The sequence below is a fragment of the Lagopus muta genome, chromosome 1 (genome assembly GCF_023343835.1).
Source record: "Lagopus muta isolate bLagMut1 chromosome 1, bLagMut1 primary, whole genome shotgun sequence".
NCBI lineage: Eukaryota > Metazoa > Chordata > Aves > Galliformes > Phasianidae > Lagopus > Lagopus muta.
In genome coordinates, this window is record NC_064433.1 from 91,754,454 (window position 1) to 91,779,913 (window position 25,460).

General features: G+C 45.0%; 1 protein-coding gene across 1 annotated transcript in view; it reads left to right on the plus strand.

Annotated features, from left to right (window-relative positions):
• The first annotated feature begins 4,598 nt into the window (after positions 1–4,598).
• Positions 4,599–25,460, plus strand: part of PTGFRN (prostaglandin F2 receptor inhibitor) — a 65,991-nt gene continuing 45,129 nt past the window's right edge. The window contains 3 exon segments of the mRNA XM_048968369.1: positions 4,599–4,659; positions 4,662–4,776; positions 4,778–5,076. Coding sequence (XP_048824326.1) covers positions 4,614–4,659; positions 4,662–4,776; positions 4,778–5,076 — 460 coding nt within the window. The 5' untranslated portion in view covers positions 4,599–4,613.

Here is a 25,460-nt window from a genome sequence, read left to right on the forward strand (position 1 = left end):
GATAAGTTTTGAGTGTGGTTTGCTTGTGTGGCATCAGTGATGTGGTGTGCAAGCTTCAGCCACTCACAGGTCTCCACAACCTGCCTGCTGCCCAGTTATCATGGCAGTAGACCACCATAAACATTTCTGCAGGCCAGCTTCTAAGGTCATGCTGCTAAACCTCCATATATGCGCTGAAGTATCATGATACATGGGTTTGTGTTGTTTTTTTTTCTCTCCATGTGTGTTTAGTGCTTTAAAATTCCATCCCGTTCAACAAGAGCTCAGCATGTAATATAAAGCAGCTGTTTATGGGTGCTTAAGTACAGAGTTAAGAACCAAACTTCAGGCAGCCAGATTTGAAAAGTGTAGTCAGTTCTTAAATGATGTGCTCTGCTGAAAGGAGCCTACTCTAAAAATGCTCATGAAATGTAAAAGTTTATGATGGAAAGAAACCTGTAGCAAGCAGCATGTGTGCTTCCCACTTTTCCTAGGTTTCATTATGCCTTCCTGCCTCACAGAACAGCTGTAACATTAAACCCATTGAAATTTGTAAAGTGCTTAGAGATCCACTGAAGAGAGGCAGGACAGAAGTAAAAGGTACTCAATTTTCATGGTGTTTTATCAGGCAAGAGAGTTTCCAGCATGTCTTTGTAACAAATAAGAATAAATAGCTGCAAATGTAAAATATACCCTGCACTCACTAATAGGTATCTTTCAGGCAGTGGTTGAGGAGAATATTTAAGAACAGTGTAGATTTGAAGACTTGAATTCATATTTCAATACATTTCTTAGGGCCATAGCTTTATGCACTTCACTAGTGCATGAATACTATCCAAATCTACTGGCATTGGAGTAATAGTGGCAAATAGTTTGTCTGATTGTTTTCTCCTGTCAAATTTCTACTAAATTTTCAAATAAATCACTCACAAATGTTTTTTTTTCCTCATGATTTGGTTACCTCAATAGCCAGCTGAATAATATTCATCAAATAAATTACTTATTTTTTTCCCATAAATCTGCAAATAATTAATTCACAAGTACTTTTTACACGAGGCAGTCAGCTCTAGCCAGGACAAATCAAGGTAATTTCCTGCTCTTTTGATCAAATGCCAGTAGGACTTTATCTTGGACAGCTCAATAGACACAGGTTTTAATGCATAATACATAATGGGTAAGCTGAGTTTTTCACAGTTCTTTGAGAGCTCTCTGCTGCCCGTATTTCTGTTCAACTACCGAGAGAGGCATGACAAGGGACATATATTTTCTGTCCAGGTGTGCTCAGAAGCATTTCACCAACCTGACTGTACAGCCCAGAGGCTGCCAAGCTCTCACCAGCCACAGCCTCTTGGCTGGAACATGCCAGCAGGTTTGTAGAGCAAAGAGAGGATTGAGGATGAGTATTGTGCCCACTCCAACATCTCAGGCAAACCTTGAGCAGAATGAAATCGAGATGTGGAGTTTGGCCAGCACTTGGGGATAATGTCCCTAGCTCAAAAGGAAAGAATCTTTACTGAATAGCCATGACACAGGGTGGCACATCTACGTGTAGGGGTCTCCAGGACAGTCTTTACACTGTGGCTCCCTTTCCTTGGGGATCTCATGTGAGCAGCTTGGAAGCGGCCGACGGTCTCCTTCCTGCCCCCAGTTGTATGTGTATTGCTGACAGAGCAGCTGAGCATGGCCCTATCCTCCTGCCTAGCCCTCTCTTTGTTGTGGAGAGTTTATGGCTGCCACACAACAGCCCTCAGGCTCTGGGACCACAAGATTGCTCCACCGCTTAGGTCTCGCAGCAGCAATCTGCATGGGAGCAGTGCTTCTGCAGCCCCTGCCCTGAGCAGGGTGCTGGGCCTTGTCTGAATGGGCCCTTCTTTTGCCAGAGATGTACGGGGCTCCTGAATGCTGCATGCCTTGCACCCCACACTCCCTGTGGGCACTCATCTCACCTCTGCTGCTCAGGAACAAGGCAAGGAACACAACTTGCTCATCTGTTTTAGTCAGCAGGGAGGTTTTGCAAAGCCTGCTAAGTATGTGCTGGAGGAGTTGTGCAAGCAGGGAGGGTTTGCAGGTGGCTTTTTTGAGGATCAGCGTGTGCTCATGTTTATGCTCATATGTGTGCATATTGTTTCATATAACCCTCCAATTGTGATCCTTCCCTGAGAGTCTGCTGGCTAATCTAGTTACCCCAAAATGAGAGACGCCTTCAGCCCATGCATTATGCAGCAATCCAGGTATGAAGAAATGTAGGCAAACATTCCTGCAGTGTCATCAATAAGTGAAATATATGTGGTATCTATGCAACAACAGCAATGCTAAATGCTGAAAGTCAAACTGGATGCCTTCCTGAGAAACAAACAACTGACCACATATTTACTCTGCATGTCATAAATAAACATGGAGAGAGCACAAAAACAGAGGAAGATATTTGTCTTGACTTTATGCTCAGAGAAAGCTTTCGACTCAGTCTGGCTCCCATAGCTGAAGTATACAAAATGGAACTGGCAAGGGGAAAAAATGACATAATCACATACATGCAACAATCCATTTGAAAGTAGGACACGCAAAAAAGGAAGAAAGCCGGCTTTGAAGGGGAAGGTAGACTGATGCTGTGGTCAGCTCCAGCTCTCTTCTTACTGGCCTCTGCACCAGCGATTCATCAGCCTCACAGAAATGGTTCTCAGTTTGATTAGGGGATCTCAAACATGCCAAAATTGTCACAACTTTTCAAAATATCCTTTAACACTCCATGCTGCAAGGTTGTATAGTGAGAAAGGAAGAACATCAGTGGCACGTGGCCAGAAGATGTATTGGAAAACAGAGGTGTGAGAAGAGGCCTGGGGATGAGCTCCACATGCTTTCTGTGTAGTGTATCAGTTACTGACCTAATTTCATTTTTGGATATGTGAGAAGAGGAAAACCAAATAATGACAGAGAAATGATTTTTCTTCTGTGTGCAGCATGTGTACAGACTACAATGATATTACATCCAGTGTCAGTGCCTGTGTGTCAACAAGCACTTGGAAATATGGGAAAATCCACAAAATGCTGCAGGGGCTGGAAACTGAATCATACAATGCAAGGCTTCAAAGAAAACCTATTCAGCGTAGCAGGGAGAGGTGATAGGAGCACAGGTTTGTAGACAAAGGCGTAACCGGTTCTGACGTCTCGAAGTTGAAGTTAGACAAATTCAACCTTGAAAGAAGCAATTTTCTAGCAGCAAGAATAATTAAGCACTGGAACAAATTAGTAGGTGGTGTAAGGCACTTGCCATTCCTTGGAGCCTTTAAGGCAAGATGCGCTGTCTCTCAAACAAACCTGCTTTGATCCAGCTGCTCAGAAAAGCTCTGTGGCTCATGTGTACAGGTCAGATTAAGGGGTTACAGTGGCCCCTTCTGTTTTCAGATCTGTATGGGGAGGAAAAGGGTTTCTAGTACAGGCAAATTAAAAAAGGGAGCTGACACTTGTTGAGAACACCACACCACAGCTCAGGAGAGCAAGAATTTATCTTTTCTCCAGCACCAGTAATATTGCAAGCAATAGTGAAGCAGATATCTGCGTCTGGTGGTTACAGTGAATACCATGGGAATTTCCAAATGGCATAACCAGAAGGAAAGGCTTTCCAAGGCCACCTCTTGCAGAAATCCGCTGCTCTAGCCATTCAGCCCTGTAATGCAGGTCCTCGTCAGTAACCCCGACCCAGCAGAGGAACATGGCGAGTACGGGACAGGCAGGGAGCACGGGGCTCCTGTCAGCAGGATACTTGTGCATACAATGACCTATGCCCATACATACACTGCTGCTGCCAGGCTGAAGGAGTGTAGGGGGAGATATTTGGACTAGAGTTTGATGAAGGATCAGTAGTTCAAACAGCATGATGAAAGTGGACAGGTAAAAAGGAGAGATCTCCTCTGTTTTCTGAATTTGACACAAGGGACATGGCTTAAAGAGGGGATGTTTTTCAGTGAAGAAGTTCAGAAGAAATGTGTTTGAGTGGTGGCAGAGGAGAGCGATAGAAGCAGGTGGCATGAACAAGCTGGCACAGGGGCACCATAAACACTGATGAAGGCAGTCTTGTTTGGTTTAGGCATCCTGCTGGCAGCTGCAGCCCCATTCCTAAGCCAGAGTAACTCTGATGGGGCAGGGTTGTGTGTTGTACACACCTCACCTGAACTGGAGCTCAGGCAATTGTGACTGGAGGGTGAAAGTTCTCTCAACTCATCTGAAGAAGGTTCAGCCTCATTCCTATCAGGCAACACCCTCCTTACTGTAAAGCAAGACAGAATGAATGACAAAGTCCAATCTAAAACGCAGTCAGATAACCATCCCCAGGTACACACATGGCACGCACTTCCTGCTGCCAGGAACACCCAGCCCAGCTCCAAGCCCAGGTGTGCTGCAGGACTCGGGGTGAAGCTGCAGCAGCCATGCTGCGGTGGGGGCAGAGGGGCTCAAGGCCGGATACACAGAAGTGTCCCACGCGGTGAAATCCGTGAGATGGACTTGGCTCCACCACACAGGCCTGAAGGAAGCCGGGGAAGCAAACAGTGAAACGCACACAGAGGGAGCACTCATGTTTAACACGGCGGAGGGGGCTGAAGCGCAGCGGTGCCTGGGGGTCAGGGTCAGGCAGCGCCATGGCGGCGCCAGCGCTGAGCGCGGCTCCGGGCAGCCCACGGCCGCCGCCCGGCCTCTCCCGGCCACGTGCAGCGGCGCCCCTCCGCGCTGCCCCGCTGCCCGCGGGCGGACGGGTCAGGCTCTCCCCTCCTTTCTCGGCGGCTGGGGCCGAGCCGGCCCGGACCCGCACCTCCCCCGCTACCTGCGGGCGGGGGCGCGCGAGGGCGGGCGCTGGGGAAAGTTTGTCTCTGTGGTTGGCTGCGCGGCTCAGCGCGGCCGGTCGGGGCGGGCGGGCGGCTCCGAGCGCTCGCAGGGCAGCGGGAGGCGAGCGGCCGCCGGTCCCCGGGCGGAGGGAGGCGAGGCGAGCGTGTGCGGCGGCCGCCATCCGCCTGGCGAAGGGAGAGGCACCCGCCGGCATGGGGCAGCGCGGGGAGAGGGCGCCGTGCCCGCTCCCGCTCCTCCTGCTGCTGCTTCTGCTGCTCGGTGAGCCCGGGGGCGGCGGGAGGGGGCCGGGGCAGGGCTGTACTCGGCCGCAGGTAGCGGGGAGGGCAGGCAGGCCCGTCGGCGCTCGGCGCGGGAAGGGGGCCGGGCACGCCACCGGGTCGTGCTGTTCTCCGGCGGGCGACTGCCGCCCGCGGGCGTTAGCGGCCGGAGCCGCCCGCATGCCGCGGCTGGAGAAGTTTCGGAAGGGGGGAGGCCGGAGCCGCCGGGTACGACCCGCTGGGAGCCTGGCCCCGCCGCACAGGTGCGAAGAGCTGGGGTGGGCGAGCAGGGAGGTGCTCAGGTGAAAGCCGTGCTCGCTGCGGGGGGCTAGCGGCTGGCGGTTGCCCTGCGGTCGAGCCCCGACCGCCACCGGGGCTCGACCGCAGGGCACCCCCCCGCCAGCGCTCCGCCGGGCTCGGGTCGGAGGGAGCGAACTGCTAACGGCGTGCCCCCGCACCCCGCCCAGCAACGCTTTTCTTCGAGCAGAGCAGTATTTGCTGACTTAGTTGGTGCTCGTACTTTTGACATCGCGATGACTAATTCTTTTCTGTAACTGCCAGAGAGCGCTCTCCCCGTGGCCGGGCTGCGGGATCCTCCGCAGGGGGAATTCCCATAACCCTGTTTAGAAACAGAAAGGGAATGATATTTCTCAAGCGAACGGCTTGGTAGGACAGGTAGGAAATCAAGGGCTCAGGTGAAGTTCTGAAGATCGTGCAGCCGAAAGAAAAAAAAAATATCGAGAAAGGTGTCCTGTTTTTATCCTTTTAATTCCAGACCAAATAATCACAATCACTTAAAATGTGCATGTGGCTGGTCAAGCTGTGGTTTGTCTGAACATTCTGAGTTGTGCTTTGGGGTTGTTTTTTTTTTTAATTGCAGTGTGCTGTTAAAATCAAAAGCGCTTTTGTGCACAGCGGGAAGATCCCTGAACTTCCCAGTGTGGTGTATTTGCTATGTGAATATCTGCTGCTATAGAGGCTGGGCAGCTCTGTGAGGTACTCCGACTGCTCAGAGGTCAGTGTGTGAGAGGCTGGTGAGGTGCTCCTCTTCTCACTGTACGGAGAGTGCTGCTGCCAGCGTGTGTTTTCTAGCAGCTCTTCAATAGAGGGGAGAGTTGTCTCTTTTAACTTGTGTTGAAGGTGTTGATGCATTTCTGTATAGCCAAGGTGATGGGAAGGAGTTGAGGTTTGGAAGAGTTCATGGGCACAGGTTGCCCAGGGAAGTGCAGCAGTCACCGTCCCCAGAGGCTTTTTAGAACCGTTTAGATGTGACACTGAGGGGCATGGTTGGAGGGCATGGTGGGGGTGCATTGGTGGTTGGATTGGGTGACCTCAGTGGTCTTCCAACCGTAATGATTCCACAGTCCCTTGTGTGTACTTAGACTTGATTCAGATTTTTACAAAATAATGCAAGAAATGGCCGAGGTCTTTGGATGTGGCAAATGTTTTCTCAGCCTTTTTTCCTTGATGCGGTGCCTTTGTTGTTTGTCAGTGACAGCACAGGTAAGGAGATGTTGGATCCAGGGCTAAAGGCCTAGGTAGAAGGCCTCACAAAATCCTCAGCAGAGCAGACCAGGCTGTGGGAAGATGCGGGATTCAAAGCAAGAGTTGTGTAAGAAGAGTGTTTACTTTTCCAGCCTATGTTAAGGTTAGCGAATGATTGCTTAGTCACCTTTTCTTTCCGGCTCTCGTGCATCTCTTCAGGTCCAGGACTACTTTTCAGGGAGCACAGGTGCTTTTTCTGAAATTCTTCATCCGTGTTCTCTGGATTTCTTGATTGCAACGTTTTGACATGGCAACAGCTTGTTCTCTTTAGGTAGCCTCTGTTGTATTTGGCTCTAATCCCTGAATTGAGGTATAAGCCTGCCTCGACGAGATTTGAAGTAAGCAGTAGGGGTCATTTAGAAATGCAACTGCATGCTTGATTAGAGGAGAATGTATGTAAAAAATAATACATATCTGTCCATCTATCTGCATAAACAAATGCTCAGGGACGTTTGAGATTATAGCTTTCGCATCTAAAAAACCGGTGGGTTAAATTGGTTTTGTGTGGTTGGTTTTTGGTGGTTATTTTCCAGTCTCTGTAATCCTTTTCGAATACTTAACTGCAAAAACAGATGTATATATTTTCTTAATGAAGAAACAGTTACATATTTCAATAAGGTACTTTTAGAAAAAGAATGTGTCAGTTGTCTGTTTTTAGATGCCTTTCACTCATGCAGAGAAGGACCTGGGGATCTTGATGGATGAAAAGCTTAACATGAGCCAGCAGTGTGCTCTTGTGGCTCGAAAAGCAAATGGGATCCTGGGCTCCATCAGAAGAGGAGTGGACAGCAGGGACAGGAGGGTGATTGTCCCTCTCTACTCTCTCTTGTGAGGCCCCATCTGGAGTACTGTGTCCAGGTCTGGAGCCCCCAGTACAAGAAAGACAGGGAGCTGTTGGAGAGAGTCCAGAGGAGAGCCAAAAGATGATCAGGGGACTGGAGCACCTCCCCTGCCAGGACAGGCTGAGGGAGCTGGGCTTGTTCAGTTTGGAGAAAAGAAGGCTGTGGGGTGACCTCATTGCAGCCTTCAGTACCTAAAGGGAGCCTACACACAGGAGGGGAATCAACTCTTTGAAAAGGTAGATAATGGCAGGACAAGGGGAAATGGTTTTAAGTTGAGGGAGGGAAGATTTAGGTTGGATGCCAAGGGAAAGGTCTTTACTATGAGAGTGGTGAGGTGCTGGAACAGGCTGCCCAGAGAGGTGGATGCCCCATCCCTGGAGGTGTTCAAGGTCAGGTTGGATGGGGTCCTGGGCAGCCTGGTCTAGTGTTAAATGGGGAGGTTGGTGGCCCTGCATGTGGCAGGAGGGTTGGAGATTCATGATCCTTGAGGTCCTTTCCAACCCTGGCCATTCTCTGATTCTGTGATGCATTTTTGTGTGAAGTCCTGTGTCTTGGGAGGCAGAGGAATAAACACATCTGAAAATGAGAATTATTCCTGATACAGAAAGAAATCAATCACTTGGAAGTTAATTTGGGAAGAACTTGAGCAAAACGTTAGTAATAAGAACTGGATAAAACAAGGGTTATGCCGGTGTCAGTCAAGTCTCTAGATCTGGAAGAAAGGACATTAGAGGAACTATGAAGTGAGGATATCTTTCATGATGGAAATATATCTTTTTAATGCTTTCCTTTTGACTTCTCCTGGAGATACTGTAATAAGCTCCTGGGCCTGCCTTACTGGAGGTCCTGCTTCCTTAGAAGATAAGTGGTAGTAAGTGATAAAGCCTGTTGTCTTAATACCACTAAACTAGCATTGTCTAGGGGTACTGCATTACAATCTATGCCCAGGAATAATAAGCCATTTCTTGCATGATCTTTGTTCCCAACCTGAAGAATCATAGAATCACAGAATGGCTTGAGTTGGATCCTTAAAGGCCATCCGGTCCAACTCCCCTGCAGTGAACAGAGACACCTACAGCTTCGTCAGGTGCTCAGTGCACTGTCCTTGGTTGTCTCCAGGGACAGAGCATCAGCCACCTCTCTGGGCAACCTGTTCCACTGCCTTACCACCCTTACTGAAAAAAGCTTTTCATTTTTATCCAGTCTAAATCCCCCCTCTTTATTTTGAAAGTATTTCTGCTTGTCCTATCACCACAGACCCTGCTAATGCCCTGTGCCATGCATTCTTACAGCCCCCCTGTAGACACTGAAAGGCTGCTCTCAGGTCTCCCTGGAGCCTTCTCAGGGCTGAACAGCCCCAGCTTTCTCAGCCTCTCTAAGCAGGGGAAGTGTTCCATCCCTTGGATCAAGAAAGTACCCCCAAACTGAATCGAAGAAGAAAGGTAGAGGCTGTCACATAAACAGGTGTGTTTGGATGTTGGTATTTGCTGCTGTGAAGAACTGGTGTTGCTAATCCCCTTGGTTGAGTCTTCTAATGCTAGATAGCTGTATGGGAATGCCAGTAAGTTTGCCCTGGTGCTGCCTGAAGCTTGTTGCAGCATTGCAATAAGGCTTTTGCCTGTTACAGTAAGGTGAGACAAGCGGCAGGAGAAGTCTTACGTGACTGGCTCTGAAGGAGCAGCCCAGAGAAGTGTTTTGTCTGAATGGAGGCGGTGGAAAAATAGCACTGCAGAAATACAAAGAAGAGCTGAAATAAGCTGAAATAGCTAATTTGTGATAATCTCTATGGCCAGATGGCATTTGCATGGATGCTGTAAAAGAACTGAATTGTTAGCTGAGCTATGGGAAGAATAAGTAAGCTATTAAGACACCGAATCCTGGACAATGTTTTACTCCTTTAAAAAAGGATCTGAAGACGGTTTTTGGAATTAATTGACTTGTGAACTTCAGGAATGAGAACTAATTAAAGACTGGAGCTCACAGGCAAGCTGTCACAGCTGCTGATAGGCAGGGCTGCCAGCAATGCCTGTAGTATGTCTGCTTGGTACTTTGTGTTATGAGGGACATCTCTAAAATTGTTTATTATCCTGCAAGTCTTCAGGCTGAAATTTTCAGGGCTGAGTGTCTACCCTAGGTTAACCTCTTTTTTTTTTTTTTTTTCCTCCCTTAGAGGACAAGCAAATGAACAAAAAAAGCTCAATTGTTTCCAACTTTTCCTCTTTGGAAATGGGGAAGCAGGAAGAAGCAGGGTTTTTTTTTTGTTTTTTTTTTTTTCTTGGCCAGTTCTCCCTCCCTGGTCTCCAACAAATAATAACATTGCAGCTGCTAAGCTGAGAAGTTGTAGCACCTCCGTGCTTTTGAGCAAGGGCTGGAAATTTGGCTGGAGTTAACTCTGCATTAAGAACGTGGCTTTTGCTGTTCCTATGAAAAATGCCCAAATTTGGCCACATTATACAACTTGGAAAAGCATTCATTTCTAAAATCTCTGTAGGGAATTAGTCTCGTGTCCCTAGAGAAAGCACTCTGTCGTTGCTTCCAAGGTGTCAAAGGATTATGGCTGGAATTAGGAGTGGGGAGGTGGAAGCTGCCTTTTTATTCCCATTTCAGAATTCTGTAGATGTGTAGAGAAGTGGGCTTTTTGTTGTTGGTTTTTTTCTGTTTTTTTTTTTTCTTCCCTTCTCCAAATTGGCCTGTATTGAAACAGTGTGGTTGTCTGCGTGGATCGCTGATCGTATCTGCTCATAAGAGCCTGCTGCTTCAGCAGACAAAGTGTGTATCATCTTTCTTATATGTGGCTTTCTGAAAAATCAATGTAAACTTTATGTGCAGTTTGTAACTTCTGTTCTCTGGCTTCAGCTCTTGTCTCAGGCTGTTCTCCAGGTGTCTCCCTTTGTCCTTCACGCTGACTGTAAAACATCTCCTGCTGCTACTCCCCCAAAAACTGGAGAACTAACCCTACTCTTCCTGTCTAATAGGCTTGATCTGTCCGGGCTTGCCTTTCTGCTGACTTCCCTAAAGATGTAGCTTAGCTGTGCTGCCTCGTGTTTGCTTCATGACTGCAGTTTGCATGCTTTCATGCTTTCAGAGTGACTCTTTTCTTGCCATATCAGTAGCCGTTTAAAAGAGTTTGGTAGGACAATGACTGGGGTGGTGTTGGCTAGCAAGAGGCTGGTCCTGACAAAAACTCATTCTGCTTAGATTTGTCAGCCTTCAGAAGAATAATTGCCAGTGTAGAGGACTTTGTTTCTGTGCATGTTCCACTGTTAGTTCCAACTGCAGAGAATTTAGCATTGTATTTCAGGCTTTGATGCAGCGTGGCTGTGGGGAATCTTTGAGCAGCTCTAGCAGTATTGTTCTCCTACACGCATTAAAATGATTGTTGCAAGAGAGGCATCCATAGGGACCTGTGCCAGCTTCTTATTGATGTGTTCAGTTTCATCTATTGACACACTACCCTTCATTATTACACAGTGAGTCCTGTGGCAGTGGAATTTGCTATTAAATCTGCACTGCAAAGGAGAATTGGCAGTAGCCGCTTTAAAAGCAGCGTGACCTCTGTGTTTGCAAAGAATAGCTTCTAAATACGAAACAGATGCTGAGCTAATACAGGACATTTCCTAAATTTTCAGGGTACCAACTATGATCATCTAGAGAAAAATACAGAATTTGCGTAACTTGTGAGTAATCATGTAAGATTCAGTACTGTTTTTTTCCTCAGAAATATGTGATTTATTAGTACTTGCATGTGTTTGCGCCTGGATACAGCGAGTAATACCTAGGTGGAGAACAGGCAATTATTTGTTAGTGGGAACCGGTAGAATAAGCAGTGAGGTGTTGATCTTTCCTTTCTGTGCTCCAGTCTTACTCGGGGCGCTAGATGGTGGGGCAGGTGATATGGCCACCTCTGGTTTTTGCCACAGACACAAACTATTCTGTCCTTTCAGAGCACTACCCATAATATGCACCCAATGTTACAACCTCCAGCTTTACCCATATCACAGGATGGTTTGGATTGGAGGGGACCTTAAAGCCCACCCAGCTCCAACTCTCTGCCATGGGCAGGACTGCCCCCCACCAGCTCAGGCTGCCCAGTGCCCCATCCAACCCAGCCTTGAGTGTCTCCAGGGGATGGGGCATCCACAGCTTCTCTGGGCAGCCGAGGAAGTGTTACAATTTTCAGAAGCCTGGTGAAGCCCAGTGGCGTCCCGTGTTTTGGGAGATGGATGAAATTTGTGTCTACATAAAGAGCCTTTCTGTTGTATGTAGAGTACATTTGTTTATATTCAGTTCATATGGAGATTTAAATTAATGTTGAGTAATAAATCTGTTGCATCAACCTTGTTTCCCTTTGATCTCACAGTTTGGCTCTAGACGAGGCATGCAGTATATACATCTTGGTTTAGAGAGCTGAAGTGCTTAGAGCAGGCTTCCATCAGGGAGGGAGTAAATAGTATGACAGCTTATCAGAGAAAAAATCACTGACCATCTGCAGATGGGAGGTGGCAAGGTAAGCGTCAGCCCTATGGTTCTGTCCTAAAGCAGTGTTGAACTGACATTAAAGCTATTGACTAAGCTCTGGATGCAGGCAGCTGTATTGATAGGCACCTGTCAATAGCTGCAGAATGACTCACTACCCTAGGTTTGGGAAGGCTTTATTAAAAAAAAAAAAAAGAGAGAGAGAGAAAATAACAGGAGTCAATGGGCATGGAATTGTGGCTGTTGTTAGAAATCAGAGGTAGGTGAAGTAAGGTGAGGAAAGAGTGCTGGGAGAGGTCACTCTCTCCAGAGAGAAAGGGAATAGCTCTTTTAAAATGGAAGAATGAGAAAAAGGTGTGCTGTATGGGGTGGTGGGGTTGGGGCAGCTATCACCAGGAAACAATCCTGATAGAAGCCACCAGTTTCTTGAAGCTCTGCAAATAAATCTTGAAATGTCTGAGTCTTCTGAGCAAAGTTTTCTGCTCGCCACTGGCAGGTAAATGGAATATCTAATTGTGGACTCCTGCAGAGTATGAAACAAGGACTGAAGCGGGATGCGTGTGGCTGCAGGGCATGCTGTGGTGTCTGAATTGATTGTGGTGTCTGCCTTTTGAGTCTGAAAGGGACGGCTGCAGCACTGCTAATAGAGTTGCTGGGTGGGGTTGTCCTTCCAAAATAGTAGAACAAATGAGTCTTCAGCTTGTATCTTTGCTCCTGTTCAGCACTGGAGAGGGCACAGAGAGTGTGCTTGTTCCAGACTTTGTCTTCCTCGTAAACCTACAGGCATCAACTGAGATGAGCCAAAGCTACTTGCCAAGGAACTGTTAAAGGTCATTTGAAAGTTTTTTCCTCTGACCCTTTAGTGTGAGCAGTTGACTTTTGTTTAGTATATATAGAGATTTTTCTCCCTTCCTGAAGCTGAGAGACACTTTGCTCTTCATGCAGAGGCTGGTAACATATAAATTAATGCCATGCACATGCCAGGACAAGGCATCTCCATACCCAGACTTCCTTGCATTAACAGGTCCTATCTAGGACAAGTTGGTCCCCTTACAGTGCTCTCCTAGAACTAGTGTATGCCGTCAGGTAAATTGCTGGCTTTTCTTCATTCTGTATTTTCCTCTTTCGTCACACTTCTGATATTGGTGCATTGGGGTGAGAACTCTGTATGTGCAGGTTTGGACAAAGTACAGCATGAATATTTCTGTCATGTGAGTGACAATTTGGGTCAATAGCCTTTTTGTTCTAGGGTCTTATTTGCAATTGTGGCACTTTGGCTATGTGACTGTCATGAAGGAACAGTCAGTTTTTGGAATGCAAACTGAGCTTTCGTCCTCAGAGGAGGCCACTAACATGAGACTTTCTATGCCTGGTGCTTGGATTAAAACGTGTTCAGAGGAGCAGTTTGCCAGGGAAATGATCAATCACTGAGTCACGGGGTGCACTTTGAAGAAGAACAGGTTGTGCATGGGGTGGTGGAAAGATACCCGGAGGCTTTGGAAGGTAGGAAGCAATGGCCCAGGCTGCAGATTCTTTGAATGATGTGGTGATGAAAGCTTTTTTACCACTTCACAAAGATGATTTTCATTGACTTGGTTTAATGGTATGAAGTCTTTTTTTTTTGGGGGGGGGGAGGGGAGGGTGGGAGAGAGAGGGAGGGGCTTGGGTGTAGGGGATGGGAGGTAGAGCAAAATATGGCAGCAAGGTTATCTAGGTCTGAGGAAACAGGGATATGTGCTCATAGAAGATCTAGGAGTGAGGCATGCTGGACCACCTTAGGACCCTTTCCTTAGGACCTGTGTGTATTAAAGGTATTGAAGGCTGTATGGGAACTGCTGAATCACAGCCTGAACCTCTGATTGATCACCTGAGGTGAGCAATGAGTCAGCCAGAGGAGCACAGGTGAAGGCAATCCACCTCTCTTAGACCTATTTAAGAGCTGGCTACCAGTGGGGAAGGATCTCTTCTGGAGATCCCTCCTCTGGAGTTTTGCAGCAAGTCCGGGTAAGCTTTCTATCTATTCTCTTTTTGTTATTATAATCTGCTCTGCCAAACTCTCTTGTTTAATTCATAATTATAACATCTTTATATTCATTGACTATACAAGGCTTGTTGAGAGGACTTAGTTGTAAGTTAGATATTCTTTCTTTCTAGTCAGATTTCAAACTCTCATGTTGACTGGGATAATATGATGAAACAGTCTTAGGCTTTACACCTTGTGCAGGTTGTTAGAGGACGAAGATATCTAACATAAGACCTTGTGCTGTAAAGGAGTGGTGGAGGACAGCTAATCGCAGGCGGTTTGGTGATGTGAAGGTAGAACTTTCTGCTTTTGAGCATGCTGGTATGAGTCTGGCCTACAAGCTGGCCTTGTTGGGCTTATGTGAAATTAATTACTGGTTTTGCTCCACTTCTAAGTGAATGTACATAGTCTGGTCTGGGAGAAATAGAGGCATGTCCTGAGTGACACAATAGTCAACAAGTTTGGTCTTTGACGAATAGCTGCATGAGCTTGGTACCTGATCTCTGATGCAAAACGGCCAGATGTGTCTTGGCTGTGCCTGGCACTTGCACATAGAAGTGGTTGAGAGGAAGTTTGCTCTGCTCTTGCCTGTTCTGTTTGAGTAGGTAAGCAAAGAACTTGGGCTTCGAAGTTGTTTGAGTGCTTCTCATTACTATTTAACATCACTGTTTTGCTCTGCACCTCTCCATATATGGTTGCTTTTACATGCCTTAGAAATACATAAATCATAAATTGGCAATTGTTTTCCATATGTACAGCCGAGGAGTTTTTTAAGCTTGTGTTAATTGATGTCCCTACTTTTAAGACCTCCTTGGAGTCTTGGATAGTGACCTGAAGACCTGTCTGTTTAGTGGGACCCCTGAATCCCTCTTACGCAGTTGCATGTACAACCTTTGCAGTAATTCACTTCTGTTATATTTACCCTTACATTACTTAAAACAGAGGTCTGTAGTAGTTCAGAGGCAATCCTGCATGGAGGTAAATCCTGCTGAGTGTGAGCCAATTTTGATGTGACTGTTACAACATATTCTGTTGAATTAAAGTTGGATGTCTTGGATGTGGAGACATGCTTTCTAAAGATGTGCAAAATGGAGCAAATACGGCTCCCTGTGCTTTTGTTCAGCTGTGTTGCATCCCATGGAGAGGGCAGGTTCTTACATTCAGTGTAGTACGGGCATGTGTGGGAACTTGTGGGGATCCGTGGCTCTGGTTCAAGAGCCTGAAAGCATTTCCCAGCTGGCCTGCCTGGGCCAAAGCTTTTCTCCTTATTGGAAAAGATGATGTGCGTTCTGTATGTATTGAAACAGATAAAGTGAATGGGGTGAATGGCCACTGAGAAATTTGAATAGAACTCATTTAGAGAGAATTCTGCTTCTCAGATGATGGATACAGGTTGAGGTTTTTAAGAGAGTGAATCTTTCTCTTGCCCTCTTTCAGAATGTCTATTTCTGTACATGAAGTCATCTTTTGCTGGCCTTTTCTTTCCTCCATTTGAATCCACTACTACCTAAACAGTCGTCTCAGCAGTGTCAGAAGTATGAATGCTGGCAAAGGTTTTGTCAGGTTGTCTGGGTTGTTTAGCTCTGCAGGAGAGTGAAATTGTGCAGAGGTTCCTCAGTGCGTCTCCATCGAAATGAGGACTGGTATGGAGTCTCTTCCAGTGGGTCAGTTGGCCTAAAGAACGCTAAGGAATATTGCCTCAGACCACTGTGCTTACATAAATGTACTGCTACTGGATTATACAGTTGTTCTGTGACTTGAAGTTATAATTCTGATTATGATTTCTGCTGAATGTGTGCTGAATTACGCATTGTGTGGAAGCTGTCACGAGTTTCAAGTAATAACAAAACTGGAGTTTAAAACCAAGTGAGCTCTGAAATGAAATAGTTGGCAGAATACTCTATGAATTTATGGTGATAGTCACAGAAAAATAACAATGTCTATTTCTAGATTTTTTTTCACATACTTAGTATCTTTTAATTCTCAGTTTGCTCGAGTGTATTAGTATTTTTTAATGTTGAGATAGAAACTAAGTGGAACCAATTAGTGTTTTCTTTCTTTTGTCCTTTCAGTACAAAAATGTCGTCAAAGCCCTGGAGCATGTCCAGAAAAGGGCAACAGAACTGTGAGGGGTCTGGAGCACAAGTCTTATGGGCAGTGGCTGAGAGAACTGGGATTGTTCAGTCTGGAGAAGAGAGGAGGCTCAAGGGAGATTTTTATAGCTCTCCACAGCTGCCGGAGGAGGTTGTAGCGAGGTGGGGGTCAGTCTCTTCTCCCATGTAACTAGCGATAGGACAAGAGGGAATGGCTTCAAGTAGTGCCAGGGGAGGCTCAGGTTGGATGTTAGGAAGCATTTCTACTCCGAAGGAGTGGTGAGATGCTGGAATGGGCTGCCCAGGGAGGTGGTGGAGCCACCATCCCTGAAGGTGTTCAAGAACGATGTGGATGTGGTACACTAAGGAACACAATTCAGAGGGGGAATATTGGTGATAGGTTGATGGTTGGACTAGATCATCTTGGAGGTCTTTTCCAACCGTGGTGATTCTGTGTTTCTGTATTGCTGGTGTTTAAGAGCAATATGTGGACAAGCATTGCACTAAGTGATGTCCAGGCTTAGCAGAAGCTTGTGAAATCAGGCTGAGGAGCTCTGTCCTTCCGCTCACTTCCTTCTTCATTAAAGAGCCTCAATTTAAACTCTTCCCTGCAGGGTGTTTCCCATAACTCCAAAAGTGGTCCGTGGTCTTAGCTTGTCCTTGATATTTCTGATGTACGTGCTTCAGTGATATTCAACCATGGCATATTTCTGCAAAGATAGATAAATGCTGAAACAGTCAGCAACAGTGATGCTTAATTTGTTATGAACTTCTAGTATGGACATACAGGGATGCAGCTTTCACCTCTGCTGTTGTTTCAGGCTCTCTGCATAGAACTTAGAGCCTTGGCTTATGGTCAGTTGGTGGGTATCACTCTGAGCTTGGACTGGAATGTGTATAAGCATGGATCTTCCACATAGAAAATAGGGTTATGACTACAATTTCAGTTGAGTTCTGCTTACAGGGTGATTTTTTTTCAGTGGTAATTGGTTGCCTGGCCATGCCTGTGTCTCTTTCCTAGCAGTCAACTATGTACATAACCTTTCTTAAAGAGCTTATCAGCTAGGAATAAGAAGTGTTTTTGATGATTTAGAGGACTGTGCCCGAGAGCTTTCTTTTTCCAGAGATTTTGTAATCTGAATAATGTGATGTGAGTACAGCTTTATTAGAATTGTAAACTCCCATAATGATCAGAAGGGAAGAATGCATCTGCCAGGCGGATTAATGAAGATGGTTCTTTTCATCAGTAGAGATTTTTTTCAGTAGAATCTCAGAGAATTCTGGGAGATCTTAGTGATTGTACTGAGCGTCGATAGATGATGGGTAGGAAGTGAATGTCTTGTGTTGACCTGCTAAGAGATGAAAGTACTGCTATGTGAAAAGGCCAGGCAAAAATCTCAATACTTTAAAGCTGCCAAGGGAAGATAATTAGGAAAGTGTTAAACTGATTTTTTTTTTTAAACACCTGTTTAGTAAAGCGGATCTCCTTGTACGATAAAAGCAGAGCGCTTCCTTTTAGCGTAGGGATAGACTGGACTTCTGTACTTCAAGACTTTGTAGCAGTCTCTTATCTGAGGCTTATTTATTCCTTGTGAAAGGGTCAAAGATCTTGAAATAAAATATGTTATGTCTGGAGGAAGGCAAAACCCAAACTAGTAGTGTGTTCTGTATCCTACGTTTTGGTTCTTTGTAGGGCTTAGGCTATAAAACTGCAACAGTGGAGGCATTTATGGGCTGCTGTTGCATTGCATTATGGCTGGTGCTCTTCTGCTTGGATTCTTTGAAATGTCTTAATTTGATGTTGCGTGTTTTAACTGGCTGAAGCTCCTGGGAAATGCTCTTCAGATCGTTAATCTCTTAAAAACCTGTTCTTATTTCTGAAAAATTTAGTGGGGACGCAGGGAGTGAGGTGAGGTGGAAGTCGTGTGGTTAAGTGTAGTGCTCTGTAAATGCTTTCCCTTCTGTGCAGCTCTTTGCCAGCAGCAGGAGTGCTTACAAGGAACTTTGTTGTTTTCTTACAACAGTAATAATTCTGATTGCTGTCTAATAGCAAACAGGCTTTTGTTATAGCATATTTCCTGTTGTTGCGCAGCATTCGCTGCCATTTCTGCTTATCCTTTTCTGCTAATGCTTGTGAGAGCAGGCTTTCGCTTCAGTTTACTTGCATCCTAAGTGACAAAAGCGCACCTCTTGGGTATAGGCTGGTGTTGTGCAGCTGCATCTCACGTGTGTTTTTCTCCTGATTTTCTTGTGTATAGGTCAGCATTCTGCATTTGCATTCTGGAAGATATGTCGGTTCATACTGTCCTTGCTGCTAAGGCTGGGTGAATAGTTCTCCTTGACCTCTCGTGGCACGTTATGGAAAAGGATCAGGACTTGCTCTGTATTTTGTACAGCAGTGTTTCTTGGTGTTGCTTTTCTGAGCCTAATCAAAAGTACCTCTGGGGAATAGGAACTCTTCTTATGTGTGTTGAGTCCACCTCTGTTACCAGAGTGCCATTTGTGAGTGAAGGGGGCAGTTCAGAGAGATGCACTTGAGCTAAAATGAGCTAAAATCTCAAAGATGCTTAGGAGATGCTACTGAGAATCTTTTCTCACTGTTTAAAAGCGTGGACTGCTAATTTTAGTGTCTGTGGGCAAGTCTGCAGCTTTCCTGATGATTTTTAACACCCTCAAATTTCTAAATTGCTGTTGTATTTTCCATGTTCTGTTCACGTGGTGCTCTATATTGTGTGCTGTTAGACAGCTGCTGTGCTTGCACCAGGCATCATTTCTTTTCAGTCAGTGCTAAAATAGTTCTTCCCTTGTGTTAATGCAGTGGCTGGCATAAGACTTCTGAGATTTAGCCCGCAATGTGCTGTTGCTGATGCAATGGTTATTTGCAACTTGCATTGTTATCTTCTTATGTTGTAAGTGTGCACTGATTCAGGAGCCTGCAAATGGCTGTCGTGCTCTCTGGTGGGATGAAGTTGAGCTGTGGAGTTTGTTTTTTTTCAGTTGTAAAATTGACTCTGGGTCCTGCCTGTTCTTTCCAGTACAGCAAATGTGAGGATGCCTAGGGTGCGTGCAATCTGCTGTCTGTTTCAGTGTAAGCTGATTATAAGTGCTAGTTACAGAATAATTTCACAAATCTAAGTTTCACCCAAATAAACAGCTCCTTATTTTGTATGTAGATTGTCTCATAAGCCGTGTAACTCTGGGACAGCTCTGCAAGGAGACTGGAACAGAGAAGAAACAAGTGGTTTCCCTCTGGGCTTCTCTCAGAAATTGTTTTCCTCTTCTTGCTGCTTTAACATTGTGTTGGCTCTCTACCTGCCTTTCTCTCCTATGTTGTGCCCCATCCAGGGTTTCCTCTCTTCTTATTTAAGAATTATTCGAACATTTTGTATTCTTCCATTCTTTTTCTTGCCTCCTCACCACCTGAGGAGCAGGCAGTGGAAAGAAGGCTATCTCCTCCACACTCCTGAAGCTGGAGAGGGAGCAGTGTGACGCCTAACATCCATTTGGCCTTGCATTGTGCCTCTGACAGCAGCCAGGGCTGGATGCCTAAGGAAGAGTGAGCACACACTGTGACCATCCTCTCTCCACCGCCTGTAGCTTAGAGACCTCCTAAGTTAGATGTGGTATCCCCATATTTAACCTCAAACTTTTCCTCCCAAAGCCTGCTGATCAGCGAGCACTGCGTTTGACCTCTTGAAGTTTCATTTTCTGTAGTGTGCTGGGTTTGGGTGCATATTGACTGATCTTTGTCTGTGTGTAAACTTTCTCTTTTATCACCTATGATGTTGACCTTTTGCATGCAGCATGCCGACAACAGCAGTGAAGTCAATACTTCTGAGATACATTTTTTAAAAGTGGGAGTAACAGGAAGCATTTTAAGATGTGTATTTAGGCATGCTTATCTGAAAATTAGTAGCTAATGGCTGAATGCCAAATACTAAGATTCCAAGAAGCAATACATTGCAGTGCAGTCTCTGCTATACGGCTGCACGTGGATTTCTTGAGTGTCTGATACCATAAAATTCTTCCTAAGCTTAAGTGTATGTGACATTCTGTAGTGCTGTGTGTTACTGTGTATACAAGGGAGGCCATTCAGTGTTAAGTGTAGAGAAAAGAGTAGATACTATTGCAAATGCTGCAAGTGAATCGAAAAAGAAGCAGTGAAAACTTGCCGGCCTGTAATACAAAGGGGAAAAAAAGGCTTTTTATTCGTGATGGGGAACAAGAGGTGACTGCTTGACTTCTTCAGCCAGGCACTGAATTGATGAGCTTCACTGTTCTGCTACTGGAGATAACAAAATACCCGCACTGAATGCAGGGCAGGGTTTTCAGAGGTGATGGAGGGCTTGAGGCCGCGAGCTTGAAATGTTACAAAGAGACTTGGCTCCCAAGGTTAATACTCAGGGTTTTTTGAAAGTTGAGCCTTTTGATTTCTTGAACTAGTTAACTTTGCTCACCAGAATGGAGTGTTGTGGGTTTTTCCTTTTTCTTTCTTTCTTTCTTTCTTTTTTTTTCTTTCTGTTTTCTCTAGAAAAGACAGGTACAAAAGATTTTGTTTCTCTCCAGTATGAGGGTAACTGGGAGCAGAGCTGCACCAGGTGTGAGTTTTGCATGAGGTAGTTCAGCTCTCTGTGGATTTTGGAATCATTCATGTGTTGCCACATGCCTGTACCTGTCCACCCATCCCAGCAAGTATCCTCATTTTGCCTGGTCTAGGTAAAGCAAACAGCAGCCTCGTATGATGCCATTTCCTTTTGTATTGGGAACTGCTTTCTAGAGGTAGAATTCAAGGAAAAGGCAGGTAATTACACAGCTAATTTGCCTTCAGACTCTTGGAGACAGTGTTTGCTGGCAAGTTTTCAGCTCTTGCATGCTCTTTTCAGAAGCTTTTGGCTGTGGAATTTGTTGGGCAGGGTTAAGCAGCACTGCAGAGAGTGGGCGGTTTTCATATCCGAGGTATACATGAGTTGATGGCTTAACTCACATGTGTGACTTAGGGAAGAGTTCCCATTTCCTCATTGAAATTCTAGAGTTAGACATGAAGAGTCCTTTAAGTATCCTTTGGGAGGAGTGTGCAGGCAACATCTCTGTTTCCATTTTCTTTGGGGTTAGGATTGAATTTCTGAGGTGAATCTCCTCACAGCACACCTGCTGTGCTTCAGTTGCCCTCGAGTCTTTGGCCTATGGCACTAATCCCAGCCTGGGGCAAACCCCCAGCATAGTGTGGCTCTGGAGGCCTCAACACCAGCAACCCTCTATCTACAATCTTTTCTCCTTTGAGACTAGCTGCTAAAGTAGACAGTTGTGCTAGTCTTGTGAATTTGTAGATGATGGGATAAGCTTTTTCTGTATTTTAAATCATAGAACCATTTAATTTGGAAGGGACCTGTATAGGGCCTTTAGCCCAACTGCCTGCAATGAACAGGGGCACCTACAGCTCCATCAGGTGCTCAGAGCCCTGTCCAGCCTGACCTTGGATGTCTCCAGGGACAGGACATCTGCAACCTCTCTGGACTACCTGTTACAGTGCCCCACTACCCTTACTGAAAATAACTTTTCATTTTTATCAGGTCTAATTCTCCCCTCTTGTAGTTTGAAACCATTTCCCTTTACTCTGTCACAACAGACCCTGCTAAAGTGTCTGTCCCCTTCCTTCTTGTAACCCCCCAAATATTAGTGAAGTAAATAAACACAGTGTCTTGTGTTCCATCTACTGTCTAAATACCTTATTCTCAATTTTCTGGAGTCTTAATGTAGGGAACCTGTTTGATTTAAATGTTGCTGTTTCTTTTGATGTTTTTTTTTTTCTGGTGTCTCTGGAACTGCCTGTGTTGATATATATGTCTCTTTCAAACAATGTGGCATGCCTATCTCAGATCCAGATGTTTTGCAGACCCATCTGGGGATAATTTTATTTAATGTTTTGTGTGGGGTTATGCAGACCCTCTTGCAGACTTTGACTTGAGTCCCTGTGCATCTTTTAGATGCTGCTTTATGTGCCTCATCTCTTGTATTTTTCTTATCTAGACCCCTTCCTTCCTCTTGCCCCCTCCCTACCAACAGTGATCTCTTTTGCAAGATGGAGACAATCCTGTAATGAAAAATATCTCTTCCTGAGGCAAGGATAATTTCACTTGTTCATGGTTGTTGGTTTGTTGTTTTTTGTTTTTTGTTTTTTGTTTTTTGGTTTTGTGTTTTTTTTTTTTTTTTTTTTTTTTTTTTTTTTTTTTTTTAATGCTAGAGACCAGATTAGCTGCCTTTTCTGGGGCAGGAGAGTTTCTCATAGTTGGTCCCTTAGCAAATAACAGAAGCTCAGGCACAACAAGTATTGTAAATACCTTGCACTGCTGTTCTCAATAACAGAATTAGTTATGTAAACCTTATATTAAAGAAGGAAGAGCCCTGGTGTGTCTTAAATCATGCTCTGTGTGTATACGCATGCGTACAGTTCCTTCTTGTCTAGGAGAAAAATATCTATGCTCCTAACATGCAGGCTCTATAGAGATTAGCATACTAAACAGTGTTGCTCTGCATGACCCGAAATTGGCTTTGAGTGCTAATTGGATCTGTGGGTTTTGATGGGGGAGGGGGGGGGAAGCTGGAAGACATTGCCCTCTTGTTTTCCAGGTTGCAGGCAAGAGTATAGACAAGGTGGGAGTATAGGTGTCTGTGAGGAGTGAACTGAGCTCCTGAACTATAGGGTTACCAGCTGATAGAATTGAGGCTGTCTCCAGTGGTCTTGCTTATGTCTTTACCTAGCTGTGCAGATCTTTTAATTCTCATGTTTCTGTTTAGAAATGTGATGATACAGGGAAATGAACACCAAATTAGATCGCAGGCATTTCTGGTTTCAATTTCTAACACCTCCTGTTGTCTATGTTCATGTGCTCTAGTTGGTAGTCTGTCCAGGTGTACCTTCTGCAGCCAAATCACTGGCAGTAGCCATGCTTCTGCACTTGACTGTGCATGCTGACATGACATAGGTGCTTATTCCTGTTCCATAACACCTGTTCTGTGTGCATCTCTTGTTGGCATTTCTAATGTGGCTTCTTGCTTGGATATTATGCATGTTGAAGATGGACCATTAGATAATTAAATTACAGTTAAAGAGGATTACTCAATAAACACTGAGATCCGTCCCTCTATGGGTTCCTATAACTGCAGATCAATTGTCAAGCACTGAGCTGGGGTGGGCCAGTGCCACGTGCTGCCATGGCCAGCAGTTTCAGCAGCCTTGCTGACTAGTCACTGCCTTCTATAATCTCTCACAACAGCAGATGCAAAAGGAGTGAAGCTGTCCTGGATCCCAAACCCGCCAGAGAGTCTGAGCCTGACATGAGTGCTGGGATGCTCCAAGTGGTGGCTGCAGTCTCCTGCAATCAGGCTTGGCTCTGGTGCTGGTTTTACTGAGATCTGCATGGTTGCTTCTCTCATCTCAACAGTGGAATGCTTGCTGGGAAATTAGCCTCTGTGTACTGAGAGTTGAAATGATCCCCTGCTAGAGGTTTTGAGAAAGTAACGGGTAAGGCTCATGTCTGAATTATTAAAGCATGCATGTGACTCTCTTTAACTCCTCTGCCAATCCCCTTTCGGCTTCACTTGTCTTTAGAGAGGATTTCAGCTGATATAGATGAAGTGTGGGGTTGAATTGAGGTGGACCAGGACCACCAAATTTGAGCAGGTAAAACATACAGAAGCTATTGTAGTGTTTGTTTTTGTTTGTTTTCGATGAATGAAAAGTAAAAGCCGTACTGGATTTAGCACTTATGTAAGAAAATGTGGTTAATGGATTTGGATATTACCTAGCAGTAAAGATAACTGGAAAAAAAAAAAAAGAAGGCCTGCTTCACACCATTGAAAACCAGTGTCTGCTGCTATAGAAAGAAAAGAGGGACAACAATAGAGATTGGTTTGGGGAGAGGGGAGCCAGGAGTGTTCTAAGATTTCCCTTTTAAAATGAATATTTTGTGGAATTATATAGCAATGTGCTTCACAGATTTGTAGAATCATAGAATGGCTTGGGTTGAAAGGGGCCCTAAGGGTCATTGAGTTCCAACCCCTTTGCCACATGCAGGGCGGCTAACCTCCAGATCTGGTACTAGTCTAGGTTGCCCAGGGGCCCCTCCAACCAGGTCTTGAACACAACATGTGCATCTTTTAAAAAGTCTTCTGACATAAATACATTTCCCTAGTTTTACAGTTTTCCCATCTTTTCTAGGTGCCATGTTAAAATCATGCTGGTTAAAAAATTTATTAGCTTTTATAGTTTAACATGATCTTAGATTTGGATTTTTTGTCTTGTGTTGGATTTTCATGCTCGGTGTGATTTTACTTAATGCAAATTTAGAAATCATTTATTCTAGACTGATTGTTTCCTCAATTAAATTCAAGGAAGAATGCTCAGTTCAATACTAGAGATGTGCTACATTCCACATGGAGCAAAGAGGATGGTTGGTCTCTGCCCACAGGAAATTACGATATAGAGCAAATGGATTTGGGCTGCTCTGCTTGGTTCCAACTGCTCTGGGAAAGATCTAAGATAACAGATAAGTTAATGATGTTGGAGAATAGTATTAATTTTAATTCTGTATATTCCAGTTTGAGGACTTCTTTAATATTGGTAAATGTATGCAATCCTTTTGAATTCATATATATATATTTTTCCAGTGACCTTCTACCCCACAAAAGAAAATGTGCAGATATTTCTTGAAATGGCATTTCTGCAAATTTTTGCAGCCTTGCTTCCAGCTCTGCCAGCTCTTTGGCTTGGAGTTGTGGGCTTTACTGCTTTGTCAACTTTTTTTCTTAAAATGTAACACACTGAACCTCTCCTCTTGCAACACAATTTGCTTCTGAAGCAGAACAGCAGAAAATCACCTATCTGGTGTGGCAGTTTAAATACCGGTTGCAGAGTCTCTGCGCTTTTTGGGTCTGTTGTTACCAGGTAGCCTAAATGGACTGTTCTGGCAGGTTAGGGCAAAAGCGGAGTTCTGTGAGAATGTTTGGAGAAAAGTCAATGAAGATCAGTAACAGGGGCAGGTCTTTCAGGTAAGACACAGGAAGAAGCAGCGTGTTGACTCTTGCTTTTCTTTTTTTCTTTCATTCCCCCTTTGCTCCCAGCTGCACTTTGGAGACTTGTCAAAAGTGCTTCATTATCTTTAGCCTTTTATCTTCAACTGTCAGTCAGTGATAGGGAAAGGAAATAGAGATCATATGTGATACAGTTGTTTGACATCCAGAAGAATTTAAAACGCAGTCTTCAGTATTATCTCTGCCTGTTAGGCGTTTCTGTTGGGACTGGTGCTGCCACAGTTTTCTGTCCTCTTAGGGCGCTCAGTTTATCAAACCCTTTTGTTTTACATAGCTGGGAAAGGTTTGTATGTCTCCCTTTTTTCCCCTGCACTCC